Here is a 12489-nt window from a genome sequence, read left to right on the forward strand (position 1 = left end):
GATTCTGCTGCTTACAGTAAAAGCCTTTAAATAACGGGGGACTTTTACTGTGAAGAATTAACAGGGAACGAAACCGTTTCACCGCCGCTGCTATGAGATGGTGAAACGAAGGGTTAAACTCCTGTAGAAGCTAAAAGTCTGTATGAAATCAACCTTGTTTTAAGAAAAAACATTTTTTATAAGTGATGTCATTGAGAAATACTTTACTACCCACAATCCTAAGCGTAACAGTGACGTCTTTGATTGGTGGAGCTCTCTGTCACCATGGGAATGTTAACTGAACCTGCAAACAACTATCAAGCTGCTTCCATCAAAGTCTGATAGTTTCTGTACAGTCTTGTACCTTTGCATTTTTTTTTTTTTCAATGTTTTTTTTTTGTTGTTGCGCCGAATCAGTTTTATAGTCACGATTCATCTTTTGGTTTGAAAAATTTGGGCTTCAATTTTGTACAGTGGGAGGAATTGCACGTTTGGGATCTTTACTATAAATTAAAAAATAAAGTTCAGTAGGTTTGAACCAAGTTTGGCTACACAGAATGATTTTGTGATCCACCTTTGAGTGGTGGACAAAAGTGTGATTTATTATTAAAAAACAACTGAAATGGTGTTTAGAGACAAAGCATGGGAGCAGTGAAGCAGACTTTGGTCATTCTGTTACAATTTATTTCCTTTTTGAATACATTAAAAAGACAACTGGAGGAATAGGATACATTTGTATACAAAAAAAATATTCCTCTTACATATAACCAATCCTTTAGGAGTTGCTTGCATTTTCATAATTTGACATTTTTTTTCAAAGTGTGTATACCACACTGACCTTTTGTTTTAAGCTGTGTGCAAATAATACAACATAAGCCAGTAGAATATCACGTAGTTAAAATAACATACAACAGAATACAAAGCAGAAAAAGAGAATTTTCAAATAAAAGCTGGTATTTAAATAACGGGAGTGTCCAGTAGCAGCTGAACAACTAAATATGGCTGGGTTAAGCACGCACCACCTTACTATGATGTCTTAAAATGCTAAAATTCAGTATAATGTACTTTTTAAATTTTGTATTGCTGTTTAGTAACGGTCATTATAGTTTCGCATATCCAGCTCTATCTCCACAGGGCTGTGGAGGAAGGTCTGGCTACGCCACAGATGCATTCTGGGATAGGAGAGGAAAAACGTCCCAGTTAGGAAACGCCGTAAACATCTTCTTTGTAAATCTTTACAATCATTCCCCGAAAGAGCCGAGCAGACTCGACTTGTTGCACCGTCCAAATTCTTCGCGTGTTGCTCGCTAGCTCAAAGTTTGTTGTTTCCCGAAGTGAACAAAGTTTGAGCAACAGAGAGAGCGGAAGGTGACACTTCCTGCACATTTTTCAAATTAAAAGCCTGCTGGTAACAAGAGGATACCCTGTGGGAGGTTTTAAATGTAAATTTGTGCATACATTACAGTGTTGCATTTCATTGATGGAAGCTTAACAGCGATTTCAAAAAGAATTGAAGTAACTGAAAATAATTAGTAACTGAAAACAGTATTTGTGTTTTGTTTAGTCAATCTGGAAATAGTGCTGTAGAAATGTACATTATTCTGAATTTATCAAGACAACAGGGAAACATGAAGGTGTTGAGTTTGCATTAACAGAAAACAGAGGAGGGATGCTGCTTACTAAAACATGATAATAAAAAAACAAAACAGAAATAAAGGCTTGTCTTCAATATTACTTTTTTTTCTGGTTCTCTCTGTAGTTGAGGCAAATTAAAGCCCTGTTATAGTTTTGCAGTTATGGTCTAGAGAATAATACAATTTTGGTCACTCTTTAACACCCAACTGTATACAGTGTGTTTGACAATCCAATCACAAACATGTTTCTGACATGAAAGCCAAGTTAAGCTTAATTTAAATCTTAACTTGTTAAGTGTTGCATCTATTATCAAGCTTGCATAAAAACACCCACATAAGTTGGTCTTATTACTATCTCGTATTTACGCTCAAATGCTAATAATCAAACTCAGCTTTTTTTAAATGAATGGTAAAGTTGTATCAGGTTCATAAAACAGAAACACAAGACCATATAAAGTTAGCAGGGATGCACCGAATCCAGGATTCGGCTTCAAATTTGGCCAAATATTGGGCTTTTTGACGGGGTTCTGGTTTCTGCCGAACTTTAGAATTTTTTTTCCACCGAACCGTACGCTTGCACTCGGCGCACTACGCTGTGCTTCCTTAATGACGGCGCCGTTGATTACGGGAAGGTGTTTACGTAGGTGGAGCGTTCAATGCAGCAGGCTGTGAGAAAGTGGACATGGATCTGGTGAGCAGAAAAAGTTGTTGTCTGGCAGAACTTTCAGTCAAAAAAAGGCCATTCAAGTCCAGCTACATGCTCTATCTGTTCAATGCTGATTGGTCTGGTGGTGGCGAGGACCCTAAACTATACACAACATCGCCCTTGTTACAACATCTGGTACGAAACATCTGAAAGAATACGAGTTGTGCACGAAGGAATCTCCAGACAGCAGCCAGAATGCAGCAACTTCAGAAACTTAAAAACCGGTATTAACCAGACGACCATTACCAGCGTTGCTAGTCCTACACCGAACAAACAGTGGCTATAAAAGGCTAATATTTGGGATATTGGTTAAGTCACCAAACATATTCGGATTTTGTTACACTTTTATTGAAAGTTTTTGGTTTGTACTTGGGGCTGGCATTCTATATGGGATTATAAATCTAAAAGACTAATATTTTGGATACTGATTGGATCTTGAGATAAGATAAACATAGGCCTATGGTAATTGTCAAAATAGTTTTTCCGACTTGTCCTCCTGGCATAATGTTACATATTTTTTTTTTTTTTTTTTTTTTTTTACAGTTAAAATAACATAAAATGAAAAATACACTGTTGTGGACGATGTTGACTTAATTAATGTGTTTACTGTGTTAATGGACTAAGGATGGGAGCAGGATTCGGTTTCAGATTCGGCAGAATCTTAACAAGTGGATTCGGTACTCGGCCGAACCCCAAAAATCTGGATTCGGTGCATCCCTAAAAGTTAGGTTGGTCTGCGTTTCCCCAGGGGGAGGAAATTAAGAAGAAGTAAAGTCACACTTAGTTAGGCATACATCTGGGGTACACTGACAGATCTTGTCTGGGTCCTGTACTACGGAGCAGTGTTTGGGCTTAGCAAGTAGGGGTGTGCAAAAAAATCAATTCACATTCCTATCGCGATTCAAGCTCTACCGATTCAAAATCAATACATTCATTTTTTTTTTTTATTGTATGTCTACTGCAATCAAATGGGAACAGTAAAAACATTTACATACTGTGAATCGTTTTTTTGAATCAAAAATTGACTCTGAATCGAATCTTGAGCCTAAAAATCGATATTGAATTGAAGCGTGACGTTTTCTGAATGATTCACCCCTATTAGCAAGGTAACGGGGTCCTGTACTACGCAGCAGTGTTTGGGGGTTAGCGATGCTGGTTCCCTTTTTAACAGGATAAATCACCGTGGTAACTTATGCTGAACAGATAACCTGCTCCGGAGCGGGTTACTTTTCGAGAAAACCCGGGGAAAAAAAGCACGGCCTATTGACCAATAAGTAAGAGGGCCGAGAGAAACACTGTACACATTATGAGGGCTGCACGATGTGAGGAAAATGTGCGATAAAGTTGTTGAATAATACGATAACGATATTACTTGCGATGACCAGATATTAGAGTGCACTCGGTTCTGCATTTCTGCTGCTTTCAGTATTCTGCAAATTGCTTGTTGAATTTAAAACAAATGAAAGGAAATCATTTCTAACATTCTTTTATTGAACAAATTGAACATTTAATTGGATATTAAAGGTGCCACTAAAAAAAAAAGAATGACTGACATTTTAAACTGTAGTTTTCTGCTGATATTTGCTCTCAACTGACACAAAAATCTCTCAGAGTATCTTTCGCAATGAGTTTATTGCGCCAGTTGATATTGCGATGACGATAAAAAAAACGATACATTGTGCAGCCCTACACATTATATGTTACTATTATAAAAGATGTAGATTCTGGTTGGAGGGACTGACCTATCTGTGTCAGCTTTTTGAGCTGAATGAGCTAAATGAGGGACACGTGAACGATCCTGGAAGCCTTTGGCAGCTGTGTTGCGCCTGGAGTACTGTACAGTGCTGCTCATGACTTTATGAACCCATGCTAAAGTTGACTAAAAAGAGGAATAAAATTCATTCAATCTCAAAATTGTTGTGCACCATTTTGCTACAGTTTCCGTTTTAAACGACATGTTTCCTCTGAACGGTGTGCAAGGGCTTTGAGTTATGTTGTCTCTCGTTTTGGTGGGGGGGGGCGTCTCTAGTTTACTGGCTGTGTCACAGGGGATACCCAATCAGCAGAGACGTGTCTGTAAACCCGCGGTAAAAGGCACAGAGCTTGCGCACGCTACAGTGTGTTCAATGTAACCCCCATTCAGTGTTTTGTCGGTGCTGAACGTGGCTCGGGTTGATAACCACCGTCATGGGACCGTTCAGCGTGAACGTGGACGTCAGGGTTAGCGAAGCCCGATAAACCTGAAAGATGTCCCGGATGTGTTGAACTCGCTTCGTAGTACAGGCCTCAGGAGCAGGTCTCAACCCCAAACCGCAGAGCTACGGCTTAGGTACAGACATTCAGAGAACTGGAAACCGTACGGACCCTCCCGCACTTCTAAAAGTATTAGTGAGAGAGAGGTCTCGTTCTCTTCACGTTCTCTTCATAATTTCATGTCTGATAAATCCTGAACAAAAGATAACAGTACTTTTATTTGAAAGCTAAAAGCTAAAACCTTGTACTTAAAATGTATAAACTCCCTTTTCCCCCCATTGCATTTCACTTTCTTTTTTTCCCCCCTTTAGCCTGATTGGACTTTTCTCGCTCATCCCTGTAACGCGCCGTACAGTTGTGCCCATATATATATTTTTCTTGGCCTTCTGGTTTTCGTTTGCCCCCCCCCATGCCCCTCCACATCCTGTGTGAGCTGACCCTCTATAGCAGGAGGCAGCCGCCCTTCTTGCCTCGCCTCTTGGCCTGCAGCGCCGCCCTGGTGGCCATCTCAAACACCTCCCGCACACCGTCCTTCGTCTTGGCCGAGCACTCCAAGTAACCGAAGGCGTTGATCCGGTTAGCCATGTCCCTCGCCTCGTCCAGCTTCACCGGTTCCTGTTTGGGTTCAAAGTCCAACGTCAAACACCTGTGCATTCGTCATTATTTTACATTCACTAATTGATACATTCTGTATTAGTGAACTAGATTTTTTTTGTTTCTTTTTTTTGAAAATAGTCATCTTTTAAAAGTATTGTGTGTTACATATTTTTAAAGTGCTCATATTATGCTTTTTGGCTTTTTCCCTTTCCTTTACTGTGTCACATATCTTTTTGTGAACGTTATAGGTTTACAAAGTGAAAGACAAACGTGCATCACTTTGTAACACACGTTTTAATGCTCGCCTAGCTGCTAGCGTGGCACGCCCTCATACTCTGCTTCTGACTGGCTAGTAGTCCTTACCTAGGTACTGTCAGGGCACGCCCTCATACTCTGCTTCTGACTGGCTAGTAGTCCTTACCTAGGTACTGTCAGGACACGCCCTCATACTCTGCTTCTGACTGGCTAGTAGTCCTTACCTGGGTACTGTCAGGGCACGCCCTCATACTCTGCTTCTGACTGGCTAGTAGTCCTTACCTAGGTACTGTCAGGGCACGCCATCATACTCTGCTTCTGACTGGCTAGTAGTCCTTACCTAGGTACTGTCAGGGCACGCCCTCATACTCTGCTTCTGACTGGCTAGTAGTCCTTACCTAGGTACAGTCAGGACACGCCCTCATACTCTGCTTCTGACTGGCTAGTAGTCCTTACCTGGGTACTGTCAGGGCACGCCCTCATACTCTGCTTCTGACTGGCTAGTAGTCCTTACCTAGGTACTGTCAGGACACGCCCTCATACTCTGCTTCTGACTGGCTAGTAGTCCTTACCTAGGTACTGTCAGGGCACGCCATCATACTCTGCTTCTGACTGGCTAGTAGTCCTTACCTAGGTACTGTCAGGGCACGCCCTCATACTCTGCTTCTGACTGGCTAGTAGTCCTTACCTAGGTACTGTCAGGGCACGCCATCATACTCTGCTTCTGACTGGCTAGTAGTCCTTACCTGGGTACTGAGCATGTGCGACTCCCAACAAAGATGGAACAGAAGTGAGATGTCTCACTCTGTAGTTAAAACAGAGAGCTCAACACACAGGGTGAAAAGAGGAGCTGCAGCAATGTGCAGTACAACAAAAATATGGTGTTTTTTGAAAATTAAACCACGTAAACCTATTCTGATATAACCTCTAAATACAGTTATGAATCTGAAAATGAGCATAATATGAGCAGTTTAACATATATTTTATAAAGCAAAACGTCAATTTATGAATAAATGGATAATGAAAATAATCAGCTACAGCCCTACATAAATGATAAATATTACAGGAAAAGAGCCCCCAGCTGGGATTTAAACTAAAGTAAATTAAAGCTTAAAAACATGTCCTTTTTTTTTCCCATTTACAGTTTTTTTTATGCTGACGCATCAGTTCTGAAAGCAGTTGATCCTCCATTGGTAGCATTAGCATGACCTTGTGTGTGTACATAACTCCACAGGCTTGAAACGTGTATGTTTCATCTGAATGAGCTCCATGAAGTAAAAAGGGCCCCGCTGACCTGTTTCATCTTCGCCAACTCTCGACGCGTGTGCTCATCATTCCGCAGGTCTTTCTTGTTCCCCACAAGAATGATGGGCACGTTGGGACAGAAATGCTTGACCTCGGGAGTCCACTTCTCTGGAATATTCTCTGCATCGGGCACAAGGTGGACGTGTTGAACATGGAGCAGACACAAACACAGTAGCCGTGTTCGAAACCCGTTTCCTTTCACAGAAACCGTGCACCGTCCAGTGTCTTCGCCATTTCGTAGTGGTGGTCGAATTCTCTGCGGTTAATTTCATTTACTGTAGGGTCCACTATAAAATACCCACAATGCACTGCTAATGTGAGTGTACATCATACCTGCCAACACTCCCGTTTTTCCCGGTTTTCTCCCGTTTTTTTAGCCCTATCTCCCAAACCCCTCCCGGTTTGTTATTTCTCCCGGGAAACTCCCGTCATTTGCAGCACGGCCCAAACTCCTTTATAAATAATCAGACCAATATGTTTGTCTAATGTTGACCAGTTGCCAGATCTTGTATGAAACGCATCCTATCCACGTAATCCACACACCATATACAATTGTCAACCCGTTTGGCACCTCAACCTGGCAACCTATAACCCAGTTGCGCAGTTGATCTCTGCGCAAGCTTCGCAGAAAGTTCAGACCCGAAAGCGAGCCGATAAAAATGGCAGGTGAAGGCGGTGTTCCCGCAAAGAAAAATCGAAATACGAACAGATCGGCCCCAGCATACATCCAGGATGTAGCCAACCTGCTTGCTGCCCCCGTATACGTTGAGTGATGGAGAACTAATCACTCAACAAAATCCCGACTGTTTGCGGCTCCTAAATGGTGGAATGAGCTCCCTATTGACATCAGGACGGCCGAAAACCTACGCATCTTCCGCCAAAGGCTAAACCACATCTCTTCCTTCTACACCTCGGATAATAAAAAAGAAGACACATACATACATACATACATACATACATACATACATATACAAAGAGCCATATGAAAGTGCAGTATATATATATATATATATATATATATATATATATATATATATATATATATATATATATATATATCTTGATACTGCACTTTATGGCTCTTTGTAGCATTACCTATTTAGAGCTAATGTACTAGCACTTACTACTTGTTGTCTGGAGTTTGTACCTTCAAGGTTGAACGCACTTAATTGTAAGTCACTTTGGATAAAAGCATCAGCTAAATGACATGTAATGTAATATTGATGTCAATTTCAACAGTGTTGGGTGCATATGGAGGTTGTCGACACGTAGGGTTGGGCATCGTTTGGATTTTAACGATTCTGATTCCAATTCCGATTCTTCCTTCTGATTCCGGTTCTTATCGATTCTCGATTCCGATTCATTGAGTGGTGGAGTTGAAACGGGTCACATGCTTATTTCACAAATAAGAGGAAAGTTTTATTTTGATTCAAAAGGTGGGTTGCAGTTTGAATTTTACTTTTTCAACGTAAAATAAAGCCACACTAGAGCACAGCTTATTGTGTACAAAAGAAACGATTCCGATGCCATCGTAATTTTTGAAACGATACCGCCACGCTTTTTGTGAGGTGTGTCGCATTGATTTTAATGTAGCGCACGGCGGGGAAAAATGCCATTACGCAGCACATTAAAAGAGCGGCACCAACGCGCAGACGAGGCACATAAGGGCACACGGGCGATTTCATCTTTCATCACGAAAGGACAGACAGAGGCAGAAAACGTGATGCAAGCTGAACTCAAGATGGCAATGTTGGTAGCACACCCTGGTTTGGTCATTTCCTGTATAGTTCACTATTTAATAAACGCTAGAGAGGGAATATTGAGCGAGTGATTGAGGGAACGGTTTCGAACACAGCTACTGTTTGTGGAAAAGAAAATGACAAGAGAGGAAAATCTCACCCAAACTGTCAGGGCTGTCAACGGAGAAACACATGAGGATGACGTCTGTGTCTGGATAGGAGAGAGGCCTCAGTCGGTCGTAATCCTCCTGACCCGCTGTGTCCCACAGAGCCAGCTCCACCTGTAACAGAACCACATTACTACCGAGGATCTCACTATATACAGCAGTGGATCTTTATTAGGGATAAATCTCCTGGGCTCAGAGGCATGCAGTAGGAGGCTGTACACGTTCTGAATTTTGAGGCTAGTTTCAAAGATTATTCACTGGATTTTGACATCTTGAAAGAGGGCATGTCATGACAGACACTCCTGATTTGCATTACGAGGGCTCTCTAATATATGCAAACTAGGGCTGTCAAAATGATCGCGCTATGTTAATGCAATGCAAGTTAAAAAGTCAGAAATCTGAGATTTTGTTTTCATAATTATGTCAGGAATAAAGGCTACATTTACATTTCTACACACTTGGGTTTAAAAACAAATGTCTTTTGCTACGTTTCCCCCTCTCATTCCCCCTGCTCTGGCATTTCCCCCTCTCATACCCTCTGCTCTGGTGTTTCCTCCTCCTCTCATTCCCCCTGCTCTGGCATTTCCCCCTCTCATTCCCTCTGCTCTGGCGTTCCCCCCCTCTCATTCCCCCTGCTCTAGCGTTCCCCCCTCTCATTCCCCCTGCTCTAGCGTTTCCTCCTCCTTTCATTCCCCCTGCTCTGGCGTGCCCCCCTCTCATTCTCCCTGCTCTAGCATTCCCCCCTCTCATTCCCCCTGCTCTAGCGTTCCCCCCCTCTCATTCCCCCTGCTCTAGCGTTTCCTCCTCCTTTCATTCCCCTGCTCTGGCGTGCCCCCTCTCATTCTCCCTGCTCTAGCATTCCCCCCTCTCATTCCCCCTGCTCTAGCGTTTCCTCCTCTCATTCCCCCTGCTCTGGCGTTTTCTCTCGCGCAAGATTGTTTTTTTGTCTCAAAAACACTGCTTCAAAATAAAAATGTAGTAGTCTAGACGTAGCCTCAGACTACACACTCAGTGCTATGCAAGTGGATTACTGTAAATGTGAAGAAAAAAAAAAACATACAATATTTGTCAGTATGATAAACAGCTTACCTGTTTACCATCCACCTCAATATCTGCCACGTAGTTTTCAAACACGGTGGGCACGTAAACCTCAGGGAACTGATCTTTGCTGAACACTATGAGGAGACAGGTCTTGCCACAGGCTCCATCGCCGACTATCACCAGTTTCTTTCTGATTGCAGCCATCTGAAAGTACAGAAGAAGAAAAAACAGACATTCACCAGAGGATCAGGGATGTTTACAGGCAAGTTCAGCCAGGTCAGAGATATAAATTACAGCTATGATTTACTTTTAACCAAACTAAAGCTATTTGGTTTGTGGACAGCCCCAATCTTAGAACTTATTATGGACAGGGGCGGTTTGAGACCATTTCAAATGGAGAGGCCAGGCTAGGGCCACTTGCCATTTTAGGGGGACCCAAATATATTAAGCATCCTCCATAGGTTTGGTTCTACAAAAGACTAACGATACACATATAACAATAAACACCAGAATTACCATTCAGTGTTACATTTTATCTATTACTGCACATGAATAATATCCTCTCTTTGGGGATCAAGGTGGGGTTAAAAATTTATGAAAATATTTGCTCTTTGACTTCTTCCACGTAGCTCGCTACAATATATACACAATGAGATTTGTGATATATAATCATCATTAATGTGGATACAGTGACTAAGTGGGTAAAGGCAAAAATAGGACAGAAAAGTCTGGTGAGTTCAGAAAATAGCGTCACTTTACTGTAATGTAGCCTGGAAAACCAGGAAAAGATACTTATACGATATTGAACACATTGCGATATTACGATATCTAAAATTTCAGACAATATCTAGTAGAGATGTAGAGACCGATAGCAGTATCGGTATCGGCTCTGATACCGCCTAAAACGCTGGTATCGGGAAGTACTGGAGTTTACGTACCGATCCGATTCCACGTAATAAAGCCCTAAAGAAAATCTACGTTAAAGTAGTTTAATTATGTTATTTTTCCCATCATATCACATCCATACAGGGATAGTAGTATACAGCTGTTATAAATCATATCACATCCATACAGAGATAGTAGTATACAGCTGTTATACATCATATCACATCCATACAGAGATAGTAGTATACAGCTGTTATACATCATATCACATCCATACAGGCATAGTAGTATACAGCTGTTATAAATCATATCACATCCATACAGGGATAGTAGTATACAGCTGTTATACATCATATCACATGCATACAGGGATAGTAGTATACAGCTGTTATACATCATATCACATCCATACAGGGATAGTAGTATACAGCTGTTATACATCATATCACATCCATACAGGGATAGTAGTAAACAGCTGTTAAAACATATCACATCCATACAGGGATAGTAGTATACAGCGGTTAAAACATAATAAAATATATGATACACTGGTATCGGATCAGTACTCGGTATTGGCCGATACGCAAGTTCAGGTATCGGGAAGCAAAAAATGGTATCGGACCATATCTAATATCTAGTTTCATATATTGATATAATATTGATATATTGCCCAGTCCTAGCAAGATCCAAAAATCACAAAAATAGGGTTGAGGCATTATTCGGTTTAGTTTGTGTTGTTGCAGTGTTTCCTCTATGTTGATTTTGTAGTGGCGGCCCGCCATGGCAAAATTTCTGCCACCACGGTATCAGAAATAGGACTGTACAAAGAAATAGTTGTTCGTACAGACCTGCCCCCCACTGCAAAAAAAAAATCCTTAAAAGGAAACACTGTGTCGCCAATAGTAGAAAATTCATTGAACAAAATACATGACAATAAATCACAGTATATAACGTGATGATTGACAGAACTCACTCTCATTCCTTTTATCCAAATAACCTAAATCAACATGACATCTTGGTTAACAGTCATAGATATATATACGTAATTATATCTATATATCTATCAGTGATTTGACGTTAGCATAATGTTGATCCAAAAAAGATCTATCCATTGAACTGCTTAATGAAACTAGGCTGTCGTTGAAGCTCCGACATTGTGCCTAAATAAGATTCAACCCAAATACAGATGTTTAGTGGATGGATCTGATACTAAATGGCATTCATCTGCAACGTAGCTAACAGTTAGAAGTTGGCAAGTTATTCCGCTGTATTATAACTTCACTTCCTCACTGTTATTTACCTCTAATGTGAAGGCTTTTCTATCTGTCAACCTAACATATGGTGAATTGCTTCACGTTACACACAACTTCCAATCCTAATGTTAGCTTAATCTTCATTAATATTCTTATTTGGCCTATGTTTGTCACTGAATCAGTTGGAGTATCGGCTAACTTTTAGCTAGTAGCAGTTTGCACTCCATCTAGCGTTAAGGAAGCTAACTAATTAGCCTGCTAACTTCGCTTAGTTTTTCAGCTCGGACATTTGTAATCTTGTCAAGCTGGACACATCAACATTTTAAGACCGCAATATATTTCTTGATTCAAGCACCTACCCTTGTCTTATTCTGAGTAGCTAGTCCCGTAAACGTTATTTTACCGTTTTATTAGAGATCCTCGCCTTTCTTTAGTTTTCCTGTCGGACCTAACAGTCCCCGCCCCCTGACAGTGCCACGAAGCTTAAGCCCGCCCACACCACGTACTTTCAGCCAATGGGACGCGGTGAAATCATGAGTGACTGGTAACTTAGCCAAACAATAAAGCTATAACATGTATATACACATTCGCATTGTTTTAGCCTAGATAAAGTTGTGAACATTATTATGTGTTATTCTCAGTTTGCATTAAAACTTGTTGCTAGATGTATAAAAT

General features: G+C 41.0%; 1 protein-coding gene across 2 annotated transcripts; it reads right to left on the reverse strand.

The window, feature by feature from the left end:
- Positions 1-4138: 4138 nt before the first annotated feature.
- Positions 4139-12288, reverse strand: rhoaa (ras homolog gene family, member Aa). 2 transcript variants are annotated; one of them, XM_028582855.1, is made up of 5 exons: positions 12218-12288; positions 9725-9880; positions 8629-8749; positions 6719-6849; positions 4139-5187 (listed from the first exon to the last, which is right to left on the reverse strand). In XM_028582855.1, exons 2-5 carry the CDS (start codon positions 9878-9880, stop codon positions 5014-5016), a joined length of 582 nt encoding a protein of 193 aa, XP_028438656.1. In that variant the 5' UTR covers positions 12218-12288; the 3' UTR covers positions 4139-5013. The 2 variants fall into 2 exon arrangements, with proteins under 2 accessions (XP_028438656.1, XP_028438655.1); XM_028582854.1 differs by having other exon boundaries at positions 12174-12286.
- Positions 12289-12489: the final 201 nt, after the last annotated feature.

This window comes from Perca flavescens, chromosome 7 (genome assembly GCF_004354835.1).
Source record: "Perca flavescens isolate YP-PL-M2 chromosome 7, PFLA_1.0, whole genome shotgun sequence".
Classification (NCBI taxonomy): Eukaryota; Metazoa; Chordata; class Actinopteri; order Perciformes; family Percidae; genus Perca; species Perca flavescens.